At 49.0% G+C, this 22,897-nt stretch overlaps 2 protein-coding genes and 1 long non-coding RNA gene across 11 annotated transcripts in view; 1 reads left to right on the top strand and 2 right to left on the bottom strand.

The window, feature by feature from the left end:
* The window catches only part of CSGALNACT2 (chondroitin sulfate N-acetylgalactosaminyltransferase 2), a 45,556-nt gene extending 42,336 nt beyond the window's left edge, over window positions 1–3,220 (bottom strand). For 3 of the 4 annotated variants that reach the window (XM_074382091.1, XM_010340636.3, XM_074382092.1), the window contains exon 1: window positions 3,100–3,219. The gene's annotated coding sequence lies outside the window, so the exon portion shown is untranslated. Of the gene's footprint in view, window positions 1–3,099 lie in introns of all 4 variants that reach the window. The other variant, XR_005581739.2, reaches the window with a different exon arrangement.
* Window positions 3,221–3,295: 75 nt separating this feature from the next.
* LOC141580560 (uncharacterized) lies at window positions 3,296–6,245 on the top strand. Its single transcript, XR_012512778.1, has 3 exons — window positions 3,296–4,223; window positions 4,308–4,384; window positions 4,471–6,245. It is a non-coding gene; the product is annotated as an uncharacterized LOC141580560 (long non-coding RNA).
* Window positions 6,246–12,140: 5,895 nt separating this feature from the next.
* RET (ret proto-oncogene) overlaps window positions 12,141–22,897 on the bottom strand; it is a 53,439-nt gene continuing 42,682 nt past the window's right edge. For 4 of the 6 annotated variants that reach the window (XM_074382083.1, XM_074382086.1, XM_074382087.1 and 1 more), the window contains 7 exons: window positions 21,645–21,859; window positions 21,261–21,383; window positions 19,497–19,567; window positions 17,763–17,900; window positions 16,578–16,677; window positions 14,877–15,024; window positions 12,141–13,489 (listed from right to left, as the gene is read on the bottom strand). In XM_074382083.1, the coding sequence (XP_074238184.1) occupies window positions 13,332–13,489; window positions 14,877–15,024; window positions 16,578–16,677; window positions 17,763–17,900; window positions 19,497–19,567; window positions 21,261–21,383; window positions 21,645–21,859 (953 nt within the window). In that variant the 3' untranslated portion in view covers window positions 12,141–13,331. Of the gene's footprint in view, window positions 13,490–14,094; window positions 15,025–16,577; window positions 16,678–17,762; window positions 17,901–19,496; window positions 19,568–20,286; window positions 20,409–21,260; window positions 21,384–21,644; window positions 21,860–22,897 lie in introns of those variants that run through there. The other 2 variants (XM_039477916.2, XM_074382084.1) reach the window with 2 other exon arrangements.

Genomic DNA, 22,897 nt, shown 5'->3' with positions numbered 1-22,897 from the left:
GCACAAAACCCCAATCCCTGCTGTGAGACAGTAGGGAAGAAGAGTGGGTAACAGTCAGCAAACATAACACATCTTTCTATAAGCTCTCAGAAGAGGCATGCTTCTTGATCATCCTCACTGTACAGATGAAGAAACAGAGACCAGAGAGGAAAGGGTTGCTCTGTATTTGCCAGTCCTTTGTCCCCTAACTGACAGTTACTTCTGTCTGGCTCAGGTTGCCCAGGACTCTGCCTGGACACTCCTACCTTCAGGATCTCTGTTATCTCTGTGGTTATTTCTTCTTTTCCAATTTCTAATGCCTCCTGGAACTCCTATTAGATGTATATTGGCTCTTGTAGATCTACTTTGCATGTCGTGGCTAGTCTTTCCTACTTTTTCTTTTTTGAGGCAGTTTCACTATCAGCCAGGCTGAAGTGCAGTGGCAGCCTCCACTGATTGAACAGCTGGTACTACAGATGTACACTACCATACTGCTAATTTTAAAAATTATTTGTAGTGACAGGGTCTCATTTTGTTGCCTAGGCTGGTCTCAAACTCCCAGGCTCCAGCAATGATCCTGCTTCGGCCTTCCAAAGTGTTGGGATTATAGGCATGAGCCACCACACCCTGCCCTTTCCTTTTTTTTTTTTTCCCATGGCAGCCAGTAAGTGTTTAGTAGGCATAATACCTTAACAAATTTGAAGTATTAATACTTATTTTAAAGTTTTCTTCTATCTTACATTAGCTCCACTGCTTCGGTGCCTAGTTCTTGTGTTTGTTTGGTCTGAGGCGTCTCTTAGATGCCACTGATTTCTCACAAATGTTTAGGGATTTTTTTTTGTTTGGTTAGTGATTTTTGTTGTGTGTTCACATTTTAAATGTGCTAGTATCTCCATCCATACGGAAATCACTGTACTCCGGCTGTAAATTTACATTTGTAACTAGCCCTATCACTCAATTTTACAGTTATACCTAGTACTTTTGTAGCATGACAATAACAATGTTAAGTTCTTTGACTTGCAGTCCATGATTCTTCAATCCACTTTTAGTCATATCCTTTTGGTATTTCATTTCCCCCCAAAAACCACTAACTTGAGTAGCACAGTTCTTACGTAAGTGTTAAGCCAAACTTCATAGTCATATCCTCACTAGCTCTAACAGACTTGTCTAACAGTTAAACAAGCAATGACGGTCGGACAGATGGTCATAAATGTGCAATCCAAGGGATAAATAATACGGTAACAAATGAATCACTTAAGTCTTAAATTCATAATAGTTATGCTTTTTTAAACCAACCTTGAATGTTATATTAAAATAATAAATTCTATTACATTAAAAAAAGACTCCATGTTAGTTAAAATGTAATTTTCTGCCTATGTCATGACTTAGTCATTTACAGTTGACAGAAATGCATACAGATGCTTACCAAGACATTTAATTTACAAAAATGTCCACAGTATTATTTTGAGACTGAGTTTGGCTCTGTCGCCCAGGATGGAGTGCAGTGGCACAATCTCAGCTCACTGTAACCTCTGCCTCTCAGGTTCAAGCAATTCTTCTGCCTCAGTCTCCCGAGTAGCTGGGATTACATCATGCCTGGCTAATTTCTGAATTTTTAGTAGAGACGGGGTTTCACCATGTTTACAAAGCTGGTCTCGAATTCCTGACCAACTGATCCACCCACCTCGGCATCCTCAAGTGTGGGGATTACAGGCCTGAGACACCACGCCAGGCCCACAGTATTCTTAATATCCGAAATACATCATATACAAAAATTAAGAATATAAATGTCCATCATCTGAAGAGTAGTCACATATTATTCAATGGAATATTACACAGCAATAATATAATACCATGAAATAGCATGGGTGTGTCCCACAAGCAATATGCTGAGAATACTATGCAATTCCATTCACATGAAGCTCAAAATAAAGAAAACTAAAAGCTGATGAGAGAAGTCAGAATACAAATTGGAAAACAGAGATATAACTGACTTGGAAGAAGCACAGGGAAACAGGATGATGGACTGTTCTACGGTAATAATTTGATCAATCTGGTGGTTGCACAGGGTAGTATGTAAAAATTCACTGAGCTGTTCAATTAATATTTGTGCTCTTATTGATTTCATATGTATTTTTTTGCCTCAACAAAAGCAAAGAGAAAAACGCAGGTTCTAAACTGGTTGGAACTCTGCTTATTTAGGCCAAGCTTTTCTGAGCCACAAATATTGGAGATCCAACATCTTTTTTCATTCTTTTAGTCACATGACAACTTTAAACAAATGGTACTGGAATACCATTACAAAACGAACGCTAACACTCTCAGGCCTAAAATACTTGGCTTCTCACTTCCAAGATCGAAACTACTATTTTAATACAACATTCAAAACCCAACATTAATTCCACGAGACATTAAGGCCCTGTTCCTGCGAGCCTTGAATGATGGTGAAACGTCACGACATCCTACATCTATTTAAAAAGCACGCTAGAAAATGCCTCCAAGTTTAACAAGGCAAGGGCTCAGGAAGAAAAGCTTCAGATGTATAATCGAACTGTCATACCGCCAATACCATGATCACAAATAAAAGTATCACTGTGGTGCTTCCTGCGTTGCTCAGAGATAAGAATCATTTTTAAGGTGCATTCTCTGACAATGCCAGAGGCTCCGCGTCTCCTCCGCCCCACAGAGCCCTTCGCCACCGAGCATCTTTACTGGCGCTCGCTGTGCCGCCTGCAGATAAAGAGGGGCTGCGGGCAGAACTATTTTAACGCGATGACTAGGTCACCGCTGACCAAAAAGTTTATCCACTGGAGGGGCAGAGACGGTGGTGAGTTGGTTTAAAAAAAAAAAAAAAAAAAAAAAAGGCCAACACTGACATGCAAACCAACGGTCTCCGGCAGCACCACACTCAGAAAAACACCGGGCCTTCCCCAAAACCGGAGCCGACTCCGGCGGCCTCATCCCTAAGGGACAGGGACCCCAGCAGAGCCCGTCCGCGAGGCGACCCCACCCGACCCGACAGGAGCCCGCAGCCCCGGCCCGCGCCCCGACGCCCGCACTGCCTGGGCCCGAGCCGACAGGAGTCGCGGACGGGCGGGCGAGGCCGTGCCAGGTACTCACCCTGCTCGCCCGCTCTGCGATCCACCGCCTCCTGAGCCGCCCGCACACCCGGGAGGCGCCCTGCGCCCTGGGGACGCCACCGCCTCCTCGGCCGCCCACACCCGGGCGCGCCGCCGCGCCTGAGCGGCCACTTCCGGCGCGGGTGAGGAAATGAGGCCGCCGTGCGCCTGCGGCCCCGCCCCGCGCGCCCGCGGCCCCGCCCGGGAAGCTTGACCCTGGCAGCTGGGTACCGATTCATCGTCGACGGGCTTAAAGTATATGTGCACGTGCCTCCAAAAACCATTTGTGGAGGCAGCAGAGTGCCAGACGCAGGAAACCGCTCCGGCCTGCATGCGCCCCTGCCGGGTCTCGGACTGCAGCGCTGCCCCGCCCGGGAGCCGGTCCCCGGGCGGGGCCGCGGAGCCCGCGTGGGAGCCGAGCCGAGGACTTCGGGCACCGGAGCTGTGGAGCGTCCTCGGGCACTGAGCCGCCGGCGGCCGCGGGCGCATCACTGCTTTTCCCTGGAGGAGTTCCCTCACGTGTTGAATGAGGGCGTTGAGGCGGACACGCTGGGAAATGGCTTCGAGCTCACACACTGAATTTCGTGTGTGGGAAAGAGAAGCTCTTTTCTAGGCGTCTAACATGCCACTGCGTGTTCCAGGGACCTCCCCGGGCACTCTGACTCCCATGCCACTCCGAGCATGGCCTTCGCGGGCAAGCAGAGGCGCCGCGGCGCCGACAGCCAGCCGTGGTGGGCGCCGGGCACGGCACCGCGGGCTCGCGGGGGAGGGTACGCTGGGAAGCCCTCCGGAAAGACGAGCGGCCGCCGAGCAAATTCCCATCGGCCGCGCACCGCGGAGCCTCGCCTTCCGCAGCCGCATTTTCTTTCTTTTTCCACCGAGTCCTACAGACACTGGGTTTCCTTTCTCATTCATGGTCTTGTTTTCTCCCAGGATCCTTCTCGCCGGTCTAACGGTGTGGCCGCACGTCTGGCACACGCACGGCGGGCGCTCCCCGAACCTCCGGATCCTCCCGAGCCACTGGGCAGCGGGCAGGGCCCTCAGCTGCGGCGGGGAAGCGGAAGCCCGAGAGGACGCCGGGCAGCTGCTCCCAGACGGCACCTGGCAGGAGATTGAAGCCGCAGGGTCAGAGTTGCCATCTGTTTTAAATTGCTGTTTGAATCTTCCATTAGAATTGTTCTTATTTATTCATATTTTTTTTTGAGACAGGGTCCCGCTCTGTCACCCAGGCTGGAGAGCAGTGGAGTGATCACGGCTCACTGAAGCCTTCCCACCTCCGACTCCAGGTATCCTCTCGCCTCAGCCTCCCGAATAGCTGGGGCCACAAGTGCACAGCACCACGCCTGGCTAATTTTTATTTTTATTTTGGTAGAGATGGGCCCTCCCCGTGTTGCCTAGGCTGGCCTTGAACTCCTGGGCTCAAGCCATCCTCCAGCTCCGGCCTCCCAAAGTGCTGGCATTATAGGCATGAATCACCCTGCCTGGCAAGAATTGTTTTTAAATGCACTGAGGTTCTCCCATCAATGGATTTAAATTGTTACTTTTTAATGATTGTTTTAAGTAGCCAAATACTAACTGCATGTAATTTGAATTTGGAGAGAAGATAATGCATGATTGAAATTACGTGGCTGATCATGGGTGATACCACTGAGATACAGTTGTAAAGTAAGTAGTTCCCCTTGGGAAAATACTAAAGTACAGCTACGTTGGGTTCAATATCAGAAAAAAAATGTAATTAAAAGCATTTTCCCCTAACAACTTCCAATCTGATACTTTAAAAACCCCCAAAACTGTGAAAGTTTCCCGTCCTTTTCCAGCCTTTAAATCTCTACCAAAAGCAAATGATACTGACTGACTCCCCTGCTGTAGCAAGTGGTGAATAAATAGCCTTTGTTGGTTCCCAGAGTTTTCCTGGTGGTCCCATGGTAAGTCTGTACTGCTTGTCCCTGAGGTCCCCAGCCTTCCACCCGTTGTGGCTCCCAGAGGCCCCTCATACTTCCACATTCTCTGCCTATCAAGTGCGCCAGTGTGGTTAAGTCAGCACTGGGTGCTAACCTCATTCTACGTCGAGGTCTCTGGCTATTTATTCTCAGTTTGGTACTCTGGTTTTGCTACTGATTCTCATTATCCGGCGTCTCTAGTGGGATCATCCCATTCTTTTTCACCCCTTTTCACTGTATTTTGTGTTAATGTTTTGTGTTCTGCTCTCAAGAAGTGCTGTTTGTCATAAGAAGGAAAACCACAGGGAAGGACACAGGCATGGGCCTTGTAAGTCTCTTGTTTGAGCTGGCCTCACAGCCCATGAGTTAGCAATTCTCATCACACCAGCATCTACTTGGACAGACTTTGCCTTGGGTTTCCAGTAAAACTGATTGAGATTCTCCTATCTCACTTTCATGTCCTGAGAGACACAAACATTCCATATCTCTCCAGCCTCACCAGCCAACATTCATAGTGTTGCCTAAGTTTAAATCTTCTCCTCCTCCAAGAAAAACCACTTCTTACATATACTCTCTTAACAATTCCAATTCTCATGCCCATCTCTGAAAAGCATTAAGTTCACCAAGGTTGATTTGGTGAAGATAGTACTTGGAGAACATCTAACTTGAATAAAATTGCTCATTTGAGAAATGCCTTAGAAACAGAAGAGAATAAAATTTCTCAGGCCCAATGGGCAGCCTTTTTTGATTGGTAGTCAGAGGTCTTCAAATGATATTCTGATTCAAAAAATGCTTCCCCGAAAGACTCTTTGGCTAAAGCTAATGAGCGATTTGGCAAATTTAAGCAGCAGCAACCTAGACTCATTTTCCTAGTAAGTTATTCTCCTGCTTGTCATCCATTTGCTTCCTAATACAGCTCTCCCTCTTCTCCTTATCCTTCTGATCTCTTTCCTTCCACATATCTGTCTACATTTCCCTTCTCTTCCTCTTGTCCAGATCCCTGCCCTTTCCCAACAACCCTCCTATGACCCCCCAAATGCCAGCTGCCTCTCGGAAGGCCCTCCATGAGCCCCATAGACAGACAACTGTGGAATTTAAACCTTAGACCCAAGCTAAATTAATAACTATAATTCAGGGTTTCCTTAAAGCCAGGCAAGATTAGCAACTATTCATAAAATAATTAAGAATACCTTGGCCAGGCACTATGGCCCACACCTGTAATCCCATCATTTTGGAAGGTGAATCATCGAGGACTGTCTGAGCCTAGAAGTTCAAGACCAGCCTGAGCAACATAGTGAGATATCCATCTCTACGGGGAGGGAAAAAAAAAGCCAGGCATGTCTGTAGTCCCAGCTACTCAAGAGGCTGAGATGGGAGGATCACTTGAGCCCAGGAGGTCGAGGCTGCAGTGAGCCATGATTGCACCACTGTACTCTAGCCTGTGTGGCAGAGCAAGACCTGTCTCAAAAAAAAGCAGCAGGGTGAGCAGTGTTACCTAACTCGTATCAACTTGTACAAACATTCATCAGAACCTTGCGTGCTAAATCCTGAATGGCAAAAGTTGATTAGACTCCCCTGGAAGGGAACCTACAGGATCCTACTGTCCACAATAAAACAGGAGTTAACAAAGAGGCTCAAAACATAGGGCAAAGTCTTCTAAAAGCCATTCCTCAAACATTGCCCACCAAAAAATATTGAACCATAATCTGGTGTCATGCAAACAAAAAAAAGAGGAACCTACAGGTTTTTTGGGATAGGCTAGGAAATACATTGTACCATTTAGGAGTCTAGAAAGTAGCCCTTTCATCTCTTGTTGTCAGGGAGCTAAACCTGAAATTGTAGACCTAATTTAAAAAATGAGAATGGGAAATAGCTCTTTAACCTGAACTGCAACACCTGGCAGACATTTTGAAAGTGATTTAGAACAAAAATAAGAACCCAAAATAAACTTGTGATCCTTTCAATCAAACAGCTGGGTGGCCCCTCCCCAACTAGTCAGCTACTGACAAGGGCACTTGTAGATATTGTAAACAGAAGGGACACTGGGAAAAAGAGATTGTTCAATCTTACAAAACAAAAATCAAGACAAAAGGAAAAATCCCTCACTTCAGATCAATGAGGTGCATTGGGGAAAAGAAAAGCACCAGTATCCTGCAATACCTTTAAATACCTGCCACGCATTAACCATACATACAGATGGTGTGTTCATTTCCTAGGGTTGCTGAAATGATTTACCACAAACTGGTTGGCATAAAACTAAAAAAATACATAACATCACCCTTGGTTATTCGGCACTCTAACTGGGGGAGTTAGTGACTGGTTTATGCAAACAATCAGAGCAATGTTCTCATCTGTGGGCATCCTATTGTCATAAACTTATCACTAACCCTGGCAGAAGTCATTAGTGATGCCACCTCTTCCCTAGATGGGGCACCTATCAGTCTCAACTCATTGACATGAGTAGTGATGGACAGTCTCATTGCTGTAGATTTCTTATTGGTTGGTATGGACTCTACCACTGCTAATACTACACCTGGATCAGTGAAACAGAGAAGATAAAACAGGCCACGCATCACCTTGAGGCAAAACCTATTTGGCTTTTGCCTTTTTTGGTTGATCCTCATGGCCTATGTGGGATTTACTCTTGGCCTGCATTGGTCAGGTGAAGTTTGCATTCAAAGCATCTACAGGGACAGTTGTTGTTCTTTCTGTCATAGTGGTCCTGATGCTGTTCTACTGGATCCTATTCTAGTCAAATGAGCACTACTACGATGCTACAACAGCAGAAGGATCATGACCAAAGAGACAACTGAATAATCTCTGAGCAGTGAAGAGCTGAATCTCTAGACTTGAGTTCCTCAACCTCTTACAAACAAGAAAATGACCAAAAAGGGGGACCGAGAGACTGAACATGCAAACAGACAATCGCCAGACCACATATGGCTGGAAGATTTAGACCAGAATCTCTGCAGAACCAGCCAGGAAGCCAAACCACAACCTCTGCAAGAGTTATCCCAGAATGGTTAGGACCTTGCCAGGAACTGAAGTTTCCCTATTTTTTTTTTTTTTGCCGTCTGAATTAAATAGAGAAAGCCATGTGTGTTCCACAAACCAGTCACAAAAGAGACCCTCCTGCTGGTTATCCACCTGCCGCTTCCCCAGGTCAAGCAGCCCCAGTCACAGCATCCCTGAAGCCTTCTCCTCACCTTCCCCACCTTTTATTTTTTACTGTAAGGCTTTCCCACTCCTCTGCCTGCCTTTCAGCGTCTGCCAAAAAGTAAGTGATGCTGGCTGACTTTCTTGCTATAGCAACTTCAGAAACAATGGCTTCTGTGTGTTCTCATATGGGTGGCCTTTGCTTATTTCTACAAAGTTAAAGATTATAGGTAATTGTGTAAGTATCTCTTTAAAAGTAGTGCCCAACCACCCTTCCTTTACTTTTTCCAGTGACTATCTTGGGAGACACCAGAGCTCTTCCATCCTTGGTGTCGTTTCTATTTTTTAGAATCATTTGCTATGATCTTACTTTTCTTTCCAGCCACTGAAGTCCCCCAAACCCTCAGTGTACTCCTTAACCATGGGGTTCTGAGCAATCTAAGAGGTCCTGTGACCAGAGCCTCTAGGAAAATTCTCAAAGCTCTTGAAAACTCCCAGAAGAAAGACACAAAATATGGAGCAAGTCACATGCCCTAGGGAGAGTGGAAGCTCCAGGACGTGGGTGCTGCCTTGCTCCCTACAGTTCTCTGATCAAAGTCCCTTGTCCCCAGACACTCCTTCTTCCATGGGAGAGTATAGAAAAGGATTGATATGCAGGGGAGAAAATCGAGCAGCCAAGAAAGAAACAGGTTGCTCTGATTCTGTTTGTATCATTGACAAACATACACAAAAACCTGGATGTTTTAAATGAATTTCATATTTTTATTCAAGAAAGTGACAGTCTGCATGGTAAACATGGTCTGTGTATGAAATATCAAACTTTTTTCCTTCTCAAAAAATGAAAAATCATATTTTTTTAGTTTTAGAATTCACTTACCTTGCTTGTCAGCACATTTTTAGCTTGAATTGCCTAGTGTCATCTCAGAGGATGTAGGTTTATGATCTCTCCTAGTGTGGTAGTCACAGTGACTGGGGTTGTCTCAGGCCACAAGCTCCCTCCATGCTGCCTGGCTCAGTTCCCTGTGACCTTGACATTTCTGTAGCCCCTACAGTGAGATGTACCCCCATAAAGGATCCCCTGCCTGGGATCCAGCTGAGACATCTCACTTGGCCAGGTCCTGTGATTTAACACCTCAGAGAGATCTGCCAAAGTACCTGGTCACTTGACACAGCACTCAGATTTGTAATTGCAAAGATTAACTGTGATTTCTCCCAGAGGTTCACAGTGTTTGCCTCCTTAACTCCGGGGAACAGCCTGTCCTTGTAGCCCTCAGACGGCCACTACCTAGCCTCGGCAGCAGGACGTGGTCAAGGCTGCTGCCATGGAGAAGGGACAGGAACACAGCAGGCAGCCCTGGCAGAGAGGATGCTTTCCTCACAGGCACATGAGCCTAGGACATGTGCCTGGTGCATCTTCACGTGGAAGATGCAAGGGTCCACGCGCACTGCTGCATGCACCCTGCAGACCCACTTTTCCACCTTTTTTAGGGCCACAGAGGTCAGGATTTCCTAGGACTTCCTAGAACCACCCCCCAGTTGTGAGGGCCACTAAACAAAGGCAAACCTTAGAGATACGGCTCCAGAACACCACAGTAAAGTGAAGATTGAGGAAGATACCAAGTAAGTGAGCCACACAAGTCTCTTTGGTTTTCCAGTGCATATAAAAATTACATGCACAGTGTACCAGAGTATGTTAAGGGTGTGACAGCATTATGTCTAAAAACCAATGTACATACCTTAGTTTAAAGATACTTTGTTGCTTAACAGTACTGACAGAATGAAGTGAGTGCCTACTGTTGGAAGAATGGTCCTGATAGACTTGCTCAATAACAGCATTGCCACAAAACTTTGATTTGTGAAAAAGGCAATAAAGCAAAGAGCAATAAAACAAGGTGTGCCTGACACTATGTGTTAATGCACTGGAAGCCGGGAGAGTCACCACTAACTGCTCTGCCTGCCTGCGGGACAGATTTTCTTATATGTTAGAAATTATGCTTTTCCTTCAAATTTTCTTTGGATATAAAGTATTTGTTCAAGCTCTGTTCTCAGGCGCATTTAACTAAATTTCTGCCCACGTAAGCTGGCCTTGTGGTGGGAAGGAATACTTCGTGAAGGCTGGCAGAACATGTGTTTTTAGGGGGAAAAAACAGCAAACACACACACACCCCAATAGTCCTAATGTAGAGTCTACATTGGGGGTGGCTTTTAGTATACACTTTTCTTGGAGTAGATTCCTACTTTCAGAGGTAAAGGCCACAGCAAACAGCTGGCTCTGGAGATTACATTCACTTCCAGCCCCTGAGGTCCAGGTTGAAGGAGGAAGCTGTGAGCAGACGCAGGCACCTGCAGCTGGAAGGTGGGATAGGCCTGGGGTGGGCACTGGGCAAGGCGTGCAAAGGCCTGCGTGTACACCACTGGGTGAGGTGTGCAAAGGCCTGCGTGTACACATGTGTTATGCATGTCACACAGGCCCTTGGCACCTGACACACAATGCAATTGCAGATGAGACTGATGTTGACAACTCCTGTTTGCCCACGGACCCACAAGTTCCATGACCCCAGCATGAGCTCAGAGAATTCCTCGGGAAAGACAAACAGAATCAGTGAGTGTGTCAGGCTTCGTGCTGGTTCAGGACAGCATTTTCCCTCACACTTCTAATGGCCTTTCTCAGGACTCGGCATGTTATATTCTCTCTCCCACCGCTCTAAGGCCAACTTCAAAAGATCAGCAACAAGCAAATTGCTAGAGAGCTGTGAAGAGCTAAACTCAACACTGGCTGCTGCTTTATTCTAGGGATGAACGCCTGAAGGAGGGAAACCCTTGATCAGTGGAGTTAGTTGAGTTTTTCAGTTTCTATCAATGTGCCTATTCACATGCAAATGTGCCAGATAAACCAGAGCCCCTAGTCCTCGACCACTATTGAAGCCTCAATGGTTATCATGATATAATTCCTTGTGACGTTTTAAATATTGTATGGAAACTACAAAATCAAGAAACCCATTGTTTCCAACTAGAATGTTAAGAAGAAAAAAAAGTTTACACATTTTATGATACATGATTTTATTTACACAACTGATTTTCTTAGTCACCTTGATTACAAAAAAAAAAATGAACATGGTCTGGTTTAATGACCTTTCATAAATAGATTTTACAAAAAAAAATGAACATGGTCTGGTTTAATGACCTTTCATAGATTTTACAAAGTCTAATAACTGACAGATTGCTACTTAATACTCAGTAATACTTAATACTTAGCAACTTCTGCATATATGTGTATGAAAATTCTAATAGGGCTAATAAGGATGGGGACTTTTATAACTCAGGAATAAACAATTAGGTTATTGGTTAGGGATAAATTCCCATCATTGGGTTAGCTGTTTAGACCTGGAGTTCTTACCCTCCTGAGAACAAACCTGTTGCAGCAGTTCACAGGCTTTTTTAATAATTTGAGAGAGTTTATCCTTATTTCTGCATTTAGTAAGACTATCATTAAGCACATCTGAAAACCAAAAGTTTATCATGTCCATAGATGTTTGTAAAGAACTTACCACAGTGTATCTGAAAAACAGCCCCAACTAGAGCCAGGTTACGTGTCCAGTAAGTGTTTTCCAAGTTCTCCTTCTGGGTGGGTGCACACACACCATAAGGCTTGATTATGCACGCATCCAAGCCTTGGACTCAAAAAAACGCCATAATTTTGCTGTTTTTGTGAAACGCCTATATAAAATACAGTATTTGAATGAGACTATTTTAAGTCCAATCAGTGCTTTAAGTCTGAAGAGCAGGCAGTGTTTTGGTAATCCGACTCTTTTCTGCAAAGTTACAGTGCTGACACAGCCAGAAGAGCTGCTGGGACTTCCCAAAAGCTGCCCCCACAAGACTGGAGGAGTGTTGAACATTTGTGACCACAAACAAGCAATGAAGAATGACAAGAAGCTTATGAGTCATGGTCAGAATCTAAGAAACAGAAACATCTTGTAGCAGCATTAAGTTACAAAGAGGAAGAGCTGATCCATGGGCCTTTCACACAGGCTCTATAAGAGCCAAACACCATCTCTTCCACATCAAAATTGTAGTCAGAAGTGTAGCAGTCCTTGGTCATTGTTACTGCTACTTCTAACACAGCTAGCTAGCCTGTCTCTTTATGGGTAAGTTGGTAAGATTCAAATTAAAGAGTACAAGCCCTACCTGCTCCTAACAGGTAAGATGAGCCGCTGCTTTCGGCTCTGCTTGGCTGTGGGGTGCGCTGCAGGCTGATGGCAGGTGGGATTCACAGCAGCAAAGCCTCTGCCGTCAGCAGTCCTGGGACTCCCAACAGCCCCCTTTCTTCATACTCATCAGGGGTAGTGGTTTTCAGTACCAAACATGTGAGGATGATGTGGTGGGCCCGGGGGACAAATGTGTCTTGTGAGCCCACTTCCCTGATACCACCATCCACATAAGTAGAGATGGCATCGAATCTCTCCATTGTGCTAAATCTAGGAATCATCTTAATCATAATGAAAACCAAATGTCTTCCTAAGAAAAGGTTGTATGATTAAAAAAAATCATTCTCAACATCACGAGTGCTGAGCCCAGGCCCATCCTCTGGTCCCCTCTTCCCCTCCAGCCCTGGCGGGGCTTTGACGCTGCCACCCAGGCCTCCCCAGGCTCTCATTCTGAACAAAGACAGGTCATCTGGGCCAGCATTTTTCCTACTTCATTTTGTATGAGTGTGCTTGATGTTTAAATTTTGGTTGCCTTGTTTGGTAGCAACCAGAAAAATCCAACAGTTCAGGTCCAACTTCATACACCAGGTAGTAAGTGGTGGACCCACATATGTGAACACAGAACTTTGGTGGTCACTGATGGACACAGACTAACACTGGGCACTGCTGGGCACTCAAGAAAAAGGAATGCTTAACCACTAAGACTCAGAGCTCTTACCCGATGTGGCATGTCTGCTAGGAGGGAAAATCACCGGCTGTCGGAAGTAAAACCACCTTGGAAGTTAAAACAAACTACCAAAAACGAGTCTGCCACTTGGGAACTGAACATGGCTTGGCCAATGTGACATTCACAAAGAAAGGGCCGGTAGACTTTCCGTTCTCAGCATATTTCTTCCCCTTGTGAGTCCATTACCTTTCACATAGAAATGTTAACTATCAAACGTGTCCATTAATTTTGCCGCTGAGGGTGAAAGCATCCAGTTAGCATATACACTATCATTTGCATATCTTGGAAACCCAGTGTTAGTGCCATCAGCTCTCGTGAGTGGTACAGGACTCTCTCCAGGCCAGTTCGGGTCTGACATGCCTAAAAATGAAAACAGATCATTTGTTCTGCACTGAAGAACCAAAACTTCATGTGCAGACAGTAAGGCCTTGGCAAAACTCCCTTTGATGTTCATACCAAACTCGTGGTTTCTGTGCCAATTATATGAATGGTTTTGTGCTCCAGGTTTCCAAAAACACTGTTACAGTTAGGGGAAATACCATGTACTCTCTTGGTAAATGTAACTTTACAGACTACCAATTTTGGGTTTTATGAGCTTGAGACTCTCAAATCTGATGTATATTTCTCGAACTGTTTAACTCTTTTTCTAAGGCAGTGTAGGGCAACAGCACACTGCTGCACTCAATGGCTTACTGCAGCAGGAACGTTCTATAAAACGTTCTCTAACATAAAGGAGGCACTTGTCTGTTGTCCAAGCCTACAATGGAGGAGAGGACCTTCCAAATCGAGGGCGCACGCAGGCCAGCCCCATAGCATCATCAGCACAAATGGAGTGTGGCACTAGACGTAAAGACAGCAAGGAGTCAGTGAGTCAGGAGGCATGCAAAAGGAACCGTCTCGGCTTCAAAAAAATGCTTGAAACTCCAAGATTTCAAACAATCAATGATGAAGTTAGGAAACAGAAAAAAAATTCAAGTATTTAATTGAAGACAAAAGGAGGAGTTTTGGCAAGAACCATATTTACTGTCCATTGCAAGACCACAGCACCACAGACTACGTTCTTTCAAAAAGCAACTGCTCCGGCTTTTAGCACTGACTTCATAAATGACAACCATCCTGACAGTGGGTAAGGCAAAGGATGTGAAAACAGCAGTCAGGGTGTGTCCTCCTAGGGCCCACTGGCTCCTGTCGCCTGCTGCCCCGACAGAGGACATGCGGCTGGGACTGGGGCCGAGACATGGCCAGCCTCTGCTCGCCAGCTCCAGGTGGCCTCTGAGGGGCATCTGCCTGCCCAGGAGGGATCTGGGGAGGCCTGGCTGTGCTCCCAGCACGGGCTGGGTGATGCTGGCAGCTCCTTTCTCAATTGAATACCTCCCCAGATTGATAAATTTATCCATGTAGTCAAACTAGAAGTACTGCGACTTGATTCCCACCCCAGAAATGCCTTATTCCACCTGTTCTTGGTCTCCCCTGAGAGTTCCGCCCTGATCTGTTTTCTCCTCTACCATCGTAAGTTGCTGGGCAGTATGGTAATTATACTTATTTTCACATCCTTTTAGAAAAACATAGTTGCAAAAATGCCTGAATGTAAACTGGATGCAAAGTCAGACATTTACAAATAAAAAGGTTTAGAGCAGACTTTAGTTTTGTTCAGACCAGAAACATTTTTAAAAGGCATCACAGAGAGGAAGGATAGTGCAGAAGGGACAGCGGTGCTAGAATCTAGTAAATGCATGGGAAATTCTACCATAGAGTTTGTTTTCAATCCATGTGGAAGGGAGGGCTCGAGGGAGGGGGGCATTATTACAGTCCACCAGGGGCATCTCCTCCTCTGAGAGGCCATCGTCATAAAGCAGGGAGTCGGATGGAGTGGACGCTGCAAGGTCCAGGTAGTCCTGGAAGAGAGAGACAGCTGGTCACCCCAGGCCATGGGTAACGACCTGACACAATTCAGGCCCCCCGCCACCCTCAGGGCAGAGGCTCTGGCTATGTCCCCAAGAAACCAGAGCCAGGCTGCGCTGAGCTGCCAGGACTCCTGCCTGGCCTGGTCCTGCTCTGAGGTCCCCATCGCTCCCCTTGGGTGTTGTCTATTCTGTCTCTTCCCCTAGAAAGTCATCTCCCTGGGGACAGAAATGTGCTCCCTCAGCATTCTATCTCCAGGGCCTGAAGTGCAGCCCTGAGGGGGACGCCGCATCCAGCCATACCCGGCCTGCCCCAGAGACGGGTGCCAGGGAACCAGCCTGCGGACAAACCCTTGGGCTCTAGGGGAGCCTGCTGCAGTCACATGCCAGGACGGAGCCCTAGCATGCAGGATGCTTTCCAGCTTTCCCCAAGGAACCCTGCCATCTAGAACATCACATCAGGGCTGAGAAATCTGAAATCTGACACCACTGTCAGGGTGCATAAGACACAGCTACAGGCATGGGCTCCCTAGCATGAGGGGCCACTCGTGCCTGCTCCTTTCACTGCCCAGCTTGAATGTGCACAGAGAGGCCCAGTAGTTTCCTGGCTGTTTCTCAGCACTGTTCCAGGAAGGCCAGCACCAGTGATCACTTCCGTTTAGAACAACGCTGCATTCACAGGACTTGGAGTTTTCATTTAAGCGAGACCATGATGTAAAGTTTTGCTACGGGGGCCTAGGTTCTGTGAAGAAGTGACAACTCAGTAAATGTGCCAATGTTAAGACAAGAACTGTGTGTAAACCCCGTGAGGGTAGGGCTGTGCTGGTCTTGTTTATTTGCATTCCCACCCTCCGAGACAGAGTATGGGTCCTAGCAGCTGCCTGATGAATACTGGCTGAAAATGTGTGCAAACTTCAGGAACTGTATACACTTCCAGGCACACAGGCTGACTCTGGCCACACCGCTGATATGCTTTGTATGGTCTAAGTCTGGCTCTGGGGAATTTCAATGAATTGTTAACAGTAAAAACTGGGAGACAACACAAATTTCGTAAACTTCAGAAGACCCGGCCCATTCCTGGCTCCTCTTCCTGCAGGCCACAGGTGCTCCAGCAAGGAACCCTTTGGAAGGGGGTGGCTGTTTGCCACAGTCTCCACTGCTCCCTACTCATTACCCTCCCCCAGCTGGACCCCCCTGAGCATCTGAATTTTGGACACTTGCTTCAACTCTACTTTCTTGTGTTCCATTGTAGAAAACTATTTTCTTTGGCTCTGGAATATTTTCTTCCCACGCTTGTCTGTAGAGAACTCTTCCTAAATGTCAAGAATCTTGGTTTCTTCATGACTTGAAAAGAAGTCCAAGGGGCCTGGCCTGAGAAGGGTTCAGTCTGCTCTATGCATACATGGGAGAGCATGGCTGTCTCTCTCTGCACAGTCCCAATGTGGCCCCACACTGGGAAGTCTGAGGGTGAAAATCACTGCCCTGGGGTAAGGGTGGAGTCTGCCCCTGCCACTTTCAGATTGTGGGAATTGGCCCCAGGCACTCACTCTGCTCTTAACCATCATCTTCTCCAGGTCTTTGCTGATGTCCGCAAACACCGGCCTTTTGTCTGGCTCCTGCTTCCAGCACTGCAGCATCAGGCGGTACCTGGTGGGAAGAGCAGACAGGCCAATGTGATCCAAGCAAGGCCAGGTCTTGAAAGACAGCTCACCACAGCCACCACACCCTTTCCTGTGCCCTGGTTCCAGTGTGCTCTGTCTCCAATCCCAAAGCTGTTTCTGCATTGTGAAACTATGACTTCTCTGAGCCTCACTGGGACCCAGGCCTGGCCTGTCTGTAGGATCCTGGCCTGTGGGTCACTGTACTCAGAGCTGTGGTCCACAACTCTGTAGGCTTCCCTTCCCTCCAAGGGAGATTCATTTTTACTTCCCTTGCATAAACACTGGTAAACAATTCACTGGATAGTACGCCTGCTCTGGCGGGTAAGTGAGAAGTGCCAGTCCTTAAAACTCTCAAGAAGGATGAACTGACTGAGGGCTTTTAGGTGTGGAGACAGACAAACAAGAACCTTTGGCAATCACACGTCTGACCTGCACTGCCCTTGCTTCCCTGGGTGCCCAGGCACACCACAGTGCTCCACCTGGCTGCCAGCCGGGGGCCCAGGGAGGTGATGCCTGTCTTCTCAGCCCAGCATGCCCCTTCCAAGCCCCAGCCAGGCGCAGACACTGTGGAATGCATGGACCATGCATCTCTGCCTCTGGGCAGCCCTTTCTCATCTGTTCTCAGCCTGGTTTCTAAGACCATCTCCCCCAAAGTCCCCCTGCCAGTGTAAAGGCTTCAGCCTCTCAGGTTGCAGTCTAGGCTGTCCATGCCTGCCTCTGCACCTCCACTCAGGCACCCCTCAACACATGCCCCCCTGGGCCACTCTGAATTACCAGCTCCTCCCCAACTATCCTGCTGGGACAGCTCTCAGCCCTCGAATTTGTACTGCAGCAGTTCCTGCTCCCACTCATTTTTATAAGACCCGCTAGGAAGCCCCCCAGCCCCAAGTGGGATAGGACCCCTAGTATTTATTGCCACATCCAAGAATGGCTCTCTAACCTCTGCCCTGCCCACTCCCCACTGCCCACTTCTCCTGGCTTCTCCTGGGGCTGCTCTAGATGGGGAGGGAATGCGCACAGGTGTCCCCTCCCTTCCCAAGTGAGGCTGGGCCAAAGCCGATCCCTGCTCACATCTCCTCGCTGCAGTTGTCTGGCCTCTCCATCCGGTGGCCGGTCTTCAGAAGGTTGAAGAGCCGCTCAGGAGGAATCCCAGGATAGGGGTTGCCTCCAAGGGTCACGATCTCCCACAGCAGGACACCAAAAGACCACCTGCAGAGCATGAGCGGACCAGTGAATGGCTCCACCTGGCCCTTACAGCACCCTCCGGGGGGCCCAGATGTCCATCCCCACCACCAAGCACTTGCTGACTCTGTTGGCCCCAAGCACAGATGCTCACAGATGTCAGCCTGGATCTGGCTGCTCAGACGGATATAGCATGGAGGTGGGGAAGGGCTGCCTGCCTGCCTGGCCCCTACTCCATGATGCTGAAGTTCCTGCCCAAGCCATTCCCATCAGAGCAGCCACACCCACAAGGGGAACATGAGGTTTGGCACTTAAAGAGGTAAGAACGCAAACCACCAGACTCAGAGTGCCTTGTATAGTTCTTTCACCATTTCTAAGTGCTGGGAAATTTTCATAAAATCTTAGGGAAAAAAATGCTATAGCATTTTTCTATAGAAAATTTTTTTCTATGGAAAAAATTTAACTGTGAAGAAAAACTTACTGTGCAATGAGAACAAAACCGTATCACAAAACAGCATCACATGAGCCCATTTAGGGCAATAAAAAGCATACATGTGCACACAACAGAGCACACCAGAGAGCCAGCAGAGGTCACTGGGTGGTGTGGTCCAGTGACATTCAATTGCTTCTTTATGCTTTTCTCTGCCTTTTCTAACTATCCTACAGTTAGCTTATGTAATGGGAAAGCTGTTGTCCAATTGCTTGTTCACAGTGCACAGTATTCTAGATGCACATGTGGGCCGTGTGCAGTGGCTCATGCCTATAATCCCAACACTTTGGGAGGCAGAGATGGGCAGATCATTTTAGGTCAGCAGTTCGAGACCAGCCTGGCCAACATGGTGAAATGCTGTCCCTACTAAAAATACAGAAACATTAGCCAGGTGTGGTAGCACGCACCAGTAATCCCAGCTACTGAGAAGGCTAAGGCATGGGAATTGCTTGAACCCAGGAGGCTGAGGTTGCAGTGAGCCTGGATTGCGCCACTGTACTCCAGCCTGGGTGACAGAATGAGCCCGTCTCAAAAAAAAAAAAAAAAAAAAAAGCACAGAAAACAAAAACAAAAAGGTGCACGTCTGCTGATCGTCGAACACTTTAGAGGCAAGAATCTCATGTTTTAAAAGCGATCAGGTCTTGTCATTTGACCTGGAAGAAGGAGTTTTTGGCTTCCACTTTTGAGCAGCTTGGGGCACACCAACCTATAAACTCACACAAGGCCATCTTCAGGTGGAGTCCATGAGCTCCACTTGTGAGTGGAGGCAAGTCACTGGGCGCCCTGCCTGAGCCCAAAGCTCTGCTCAGGACCACAGGAGGGTAACTGCTGGGCTCGGCCTGTGAGTCATCAAGGGACTCAGACCGAGGCATGGAGCTGGCAAGGGGAGGGGAGGGGAGGGTGGGTTTTTGGCCACCTGCTATGCTCTCATGCTCCACTGGGGCTTTTAGAACCGCAGCCCGGCCTGGTCCAGCCATTTGCCTCATGAATACCTGGAGGCCTGGCACTGCAGACAGGTGCTTGGGGCCAGTGCAATTCCATGGCTAAGCTTCACCAATGGGCATTGTGGCCCCACTACACATATGAGAGAGTTTCTGTAACCCCCACTCCAGGAAGGCAACACCCACACTTACACATCACTTTGGGTGGTGTAAATATGATCAAAAAGGGACTCAATTGCCATCCATTTAACTGGAATCCGACCCTAAAGAGGGGATGAAAGAAAGACATTGAAGTTAGTCTGATGCTTTAGGAAGCAGGGGTGAAGGAGACGGCCAGGCTGTGTCCCTGAGCTTTCAGCAACCAGAGGAGTGCTGTAGACACTCCTGGGCACAGAGCCGGCCACATGCAACTTGGAAGGAGCTGGAACTCCAGCCTGAACCTCCTTGAGCATTGCTGAGATGCTGGTGGGAGTCAGCTGCCCACCCACAGACACACAGGACCAGCTTGTAACATGACACAGGCCAGCTGGTGGTACAGAGCAGTGCTTCCCTATGTGTGGGCCTGGAGCTCCTCCAGCAAGATCTCTCTTGGGGTTCTGAGGGACAATGTATTAGGGAAACCAACATCTAGCATTTCCACTGAAGGAGCCTTGAGGGAAGGGATTTGTCTGTGTGCCTTGGGGGAGGCTGTTTTTCCTCTCAAATTGTACTGTAGGGTGCTTTTACTATCTCTGAATGAGTGCCCCTGGCCCCCCACATCCCTCAGCAGTGCTGGGGTCTGACATAACAAATCCTTTTCAGGGTGACTTGAAAAACAGCTTCTCCATAGACAAGCCTGAAGCTGCAAGTCCATTTTTAAAATGTGTGCCTTGGGTGTAACACAACATTACTGTCACTTCTACTTTAAACACATTAGGGATTTATGTCCTTAGTGCAGTGTGGCTGTCTTGGTAGCAGTGTGTGACAGTACAGTTGCACACCTTATGCAGGAATGCCTTCAGCTTCTCTCTCTGGAGGACCAGTGCATCAAAAGGCAGGCTCTGTCCACTTCCTTCACAGGGCAGGGGCCAGCCCCAACCACTTCCCCCATAGCAGTTCTGAGATCTGCTGTCACAAGGGAAACCCCAAAAGAAACGGAACAGTTCACAACCCCTGGCAACACAAATGGCTTCTCCACAGCCCTCAGAGCAAAGCTGAATCATAGGAAGTTGCCTTTTCTGTATGTGTTTTTTAATTCTGTTTAGAGCAGCATCTGCTCTGAAGGTCTAAGCGGCATGGCCTTTGAGCAGCCCCCTGAACTTGCCCTGCCTGGGCTGCCACTGGGAGGCTGACGTGGGTGGAAAACCTAAAACGGCCAAGGCAGTTGTCCCGGGAATAGGACCACAGTGGGGAACCAGATGTCCCCAGAAGAGTGCCCACTGCCTGTTTCATAGACTTGGACAAAGCTGGGCTGCATTTCTGGATCCTGTCCAGGGGGCTTCTATGCCTCCAAAGCCAGCCAAGTGTCCAAGGCCCCTGCGAACAAGCCTTACTCGTAAAGCAGTTCGTTTCTTTTTGCAAAGAATGACCTCCGTGCTCCTGCTTTCTTTCCACTTTTCTTTGAGGAAAGAGCTATGGTCACACTGGAATGGTAACCTTCATTCTACAGAAGCCACAGGGACTGTGCAGAAGAGGACTGTAACTTCTGCAGCATGAAGCGGCCTCTGAAAAGCCTGGTGAGGGCGTCGCCTCAGTGCGCTGCAGGGGAGGGGTCCCCTCGAGTTCCCAGAGGAGAAGTACTAGACAGATGCTGGGTCCCTGGGGACCCAGGGTCGGAAGGATTTGGGGTGAGGGCTAGAAAAGACTTAGTGCTCTACAAATCTGCAGTTCTCTTTCCTAGGCGTCTCAAGGGCGCTGTCCGCCCCGTGGTGCACCTGGGATCCCCGGGAGCCCTGCCTCACCCCCGGGACTGGGCACCTTGCTCCTCTTCACGTAGGAGTCCTCTTCATAAACATCTCGGGACAGCCCGAAATCAGAAATCTTCATCTTCCGCCCCTCAGCTACCAGGATGTTTCTGGCTGCCAGGTCCCGATGGACTAGCTGCGAGGAAAAACAGTGCGGGCCTTCAGTGCGGCAGCGTCACAGTGGCCAGGTGAGACCAGCGGAGGGGGGCGGGGTGTGGCCCGGGGAGCGGCCTGGTGAGACCTGGGCCGCGGGTGTGGCATGGCAGGGTCGTGGCGGACTAGAGTGTGGGCTGGTAGGGGCGTGGTAGGCCAGGTTGCGGGTGGCAGGGGCGTGGTGGGTCAGGGTGCGGCCCGGCCGAGGGAGGGGCCGGCTAGGTGCACAGCCGTGCGCGTTCACCTTCATCTCGGCCAGGTACTGCATCCCCCGTGAGATCTGCCAGGCAAACGAGATGAGGTCGCCCATGGTGAGGGCCCGCTCGTCCGGGTGGTCCAGGGAGCTGGAGTTGCGGCTGCCTCCGCTGCCCACGTAGCCGGGCCCCACCTTTCGGCTCTCGCGGAGGAAGCCTCGAAGGGAGCCGTACTTGGCGTACTCCACGATGAGGAGAAGCGGGCCTGGGGGCGGAGAGACGGGGCCCTGGGCATGCGGGTCAAGCAGATCCGGCTTTCCAGGAGAGAGGGGCAGGAGGCCGCAGGGCCCCAGGCCAGGTCACCTAACAGGTAAGGGGGCGGGCACAGCCTTGCCTGGGGCAGCACCGCTGCGGCTCCGTGGAGCGCAGAGACCTTTAAGTCCCAGCTCCCTCTTGAACCACTTACTGTCTGCCTCGCGCTGCTCATGTGAGCGCCTCTTTCTCGAGGTGCCTGAGGCAGGCCTGGGAAGCACCCTCTCCCGGCCGCATGGACCCCATGCGGGCCCCATGCCTTTTTGCCTCCTGGGTCCTGCCCCAGTGTAGCCAAGTGCTGCCTAGGCTGCATTTGCGCAGGCCTCTGCCTCCATCAGCACGTAGAGGGCGCTGATGGAGGCAGAGGCCTGCAAAAATGCAACGGTTCCTCGCTGGCGCTGGGCTCTGCACGAAGCATGCTCCCTGTTTGCGCCTGTCCTGCCCCAGGGACTAGCCCCCAACCCTGCTGGTGCCTACAGGAGTGCCTACTGCACCCTCCCGGTGTTTCCTTATGCCTCTCACACGCACGCCAGCAAGCCCCTGAGCACACAGTGGTTTGGAAAACCAACAAACCAGCGCAGTCTCCTGGGTCTTTATCTAAGAAATGGTGACAGTGCTTCTGCCATGCAGGGTGGGGTCGGGGTCACCTGGGGTCGCAGCACACCTAGTGCCCTGTGGTACTCAGGGTACCCGAGTACCCAGGATGGACTGTCTATTCCTAGAGCTCCCTGCCCCGCAGGCCCAGCCCGGAACTGGGTGAAGACACCTGGGATGTTACACCAGAGACCTCTGAGCAGCCCTGCAAGCTCAGGGAGGGCCGCTAGCACCCGGCTCCTCTGATGGGAAGTGCTCCCTCAGTCGGTGGACTCAGCTAGACACAAGCTCCAGGCTGGGGCCTGAGCCAGGCTTCCAGGAAGAGGGAGAACAGGAAACAGGGCAGGAGCAGCCACAGAAGGGAGAAAGAGGGAGAAGAGGGCTGCCTGGAGCCCCC

Source organism: Saimiri boliviensis, chromosome 12 (assembly GCF_048565385.1).
Source record: "Saimiri boliviensis isolate mSaiBol1 chromosome 12, mSaiBol1.pri, whole genome shotgun sequence".
Lineage (NCBI taxonomy): Eukaryota > Metazoa > Chordata > Mammalia > Primates > Cebidae > Saimiri > Saimiri boliviensis.
Note: the sequence above shows the minus strand (reverse complement) of the source record. Positions and strands in the feature narration are given on the sequence as shown.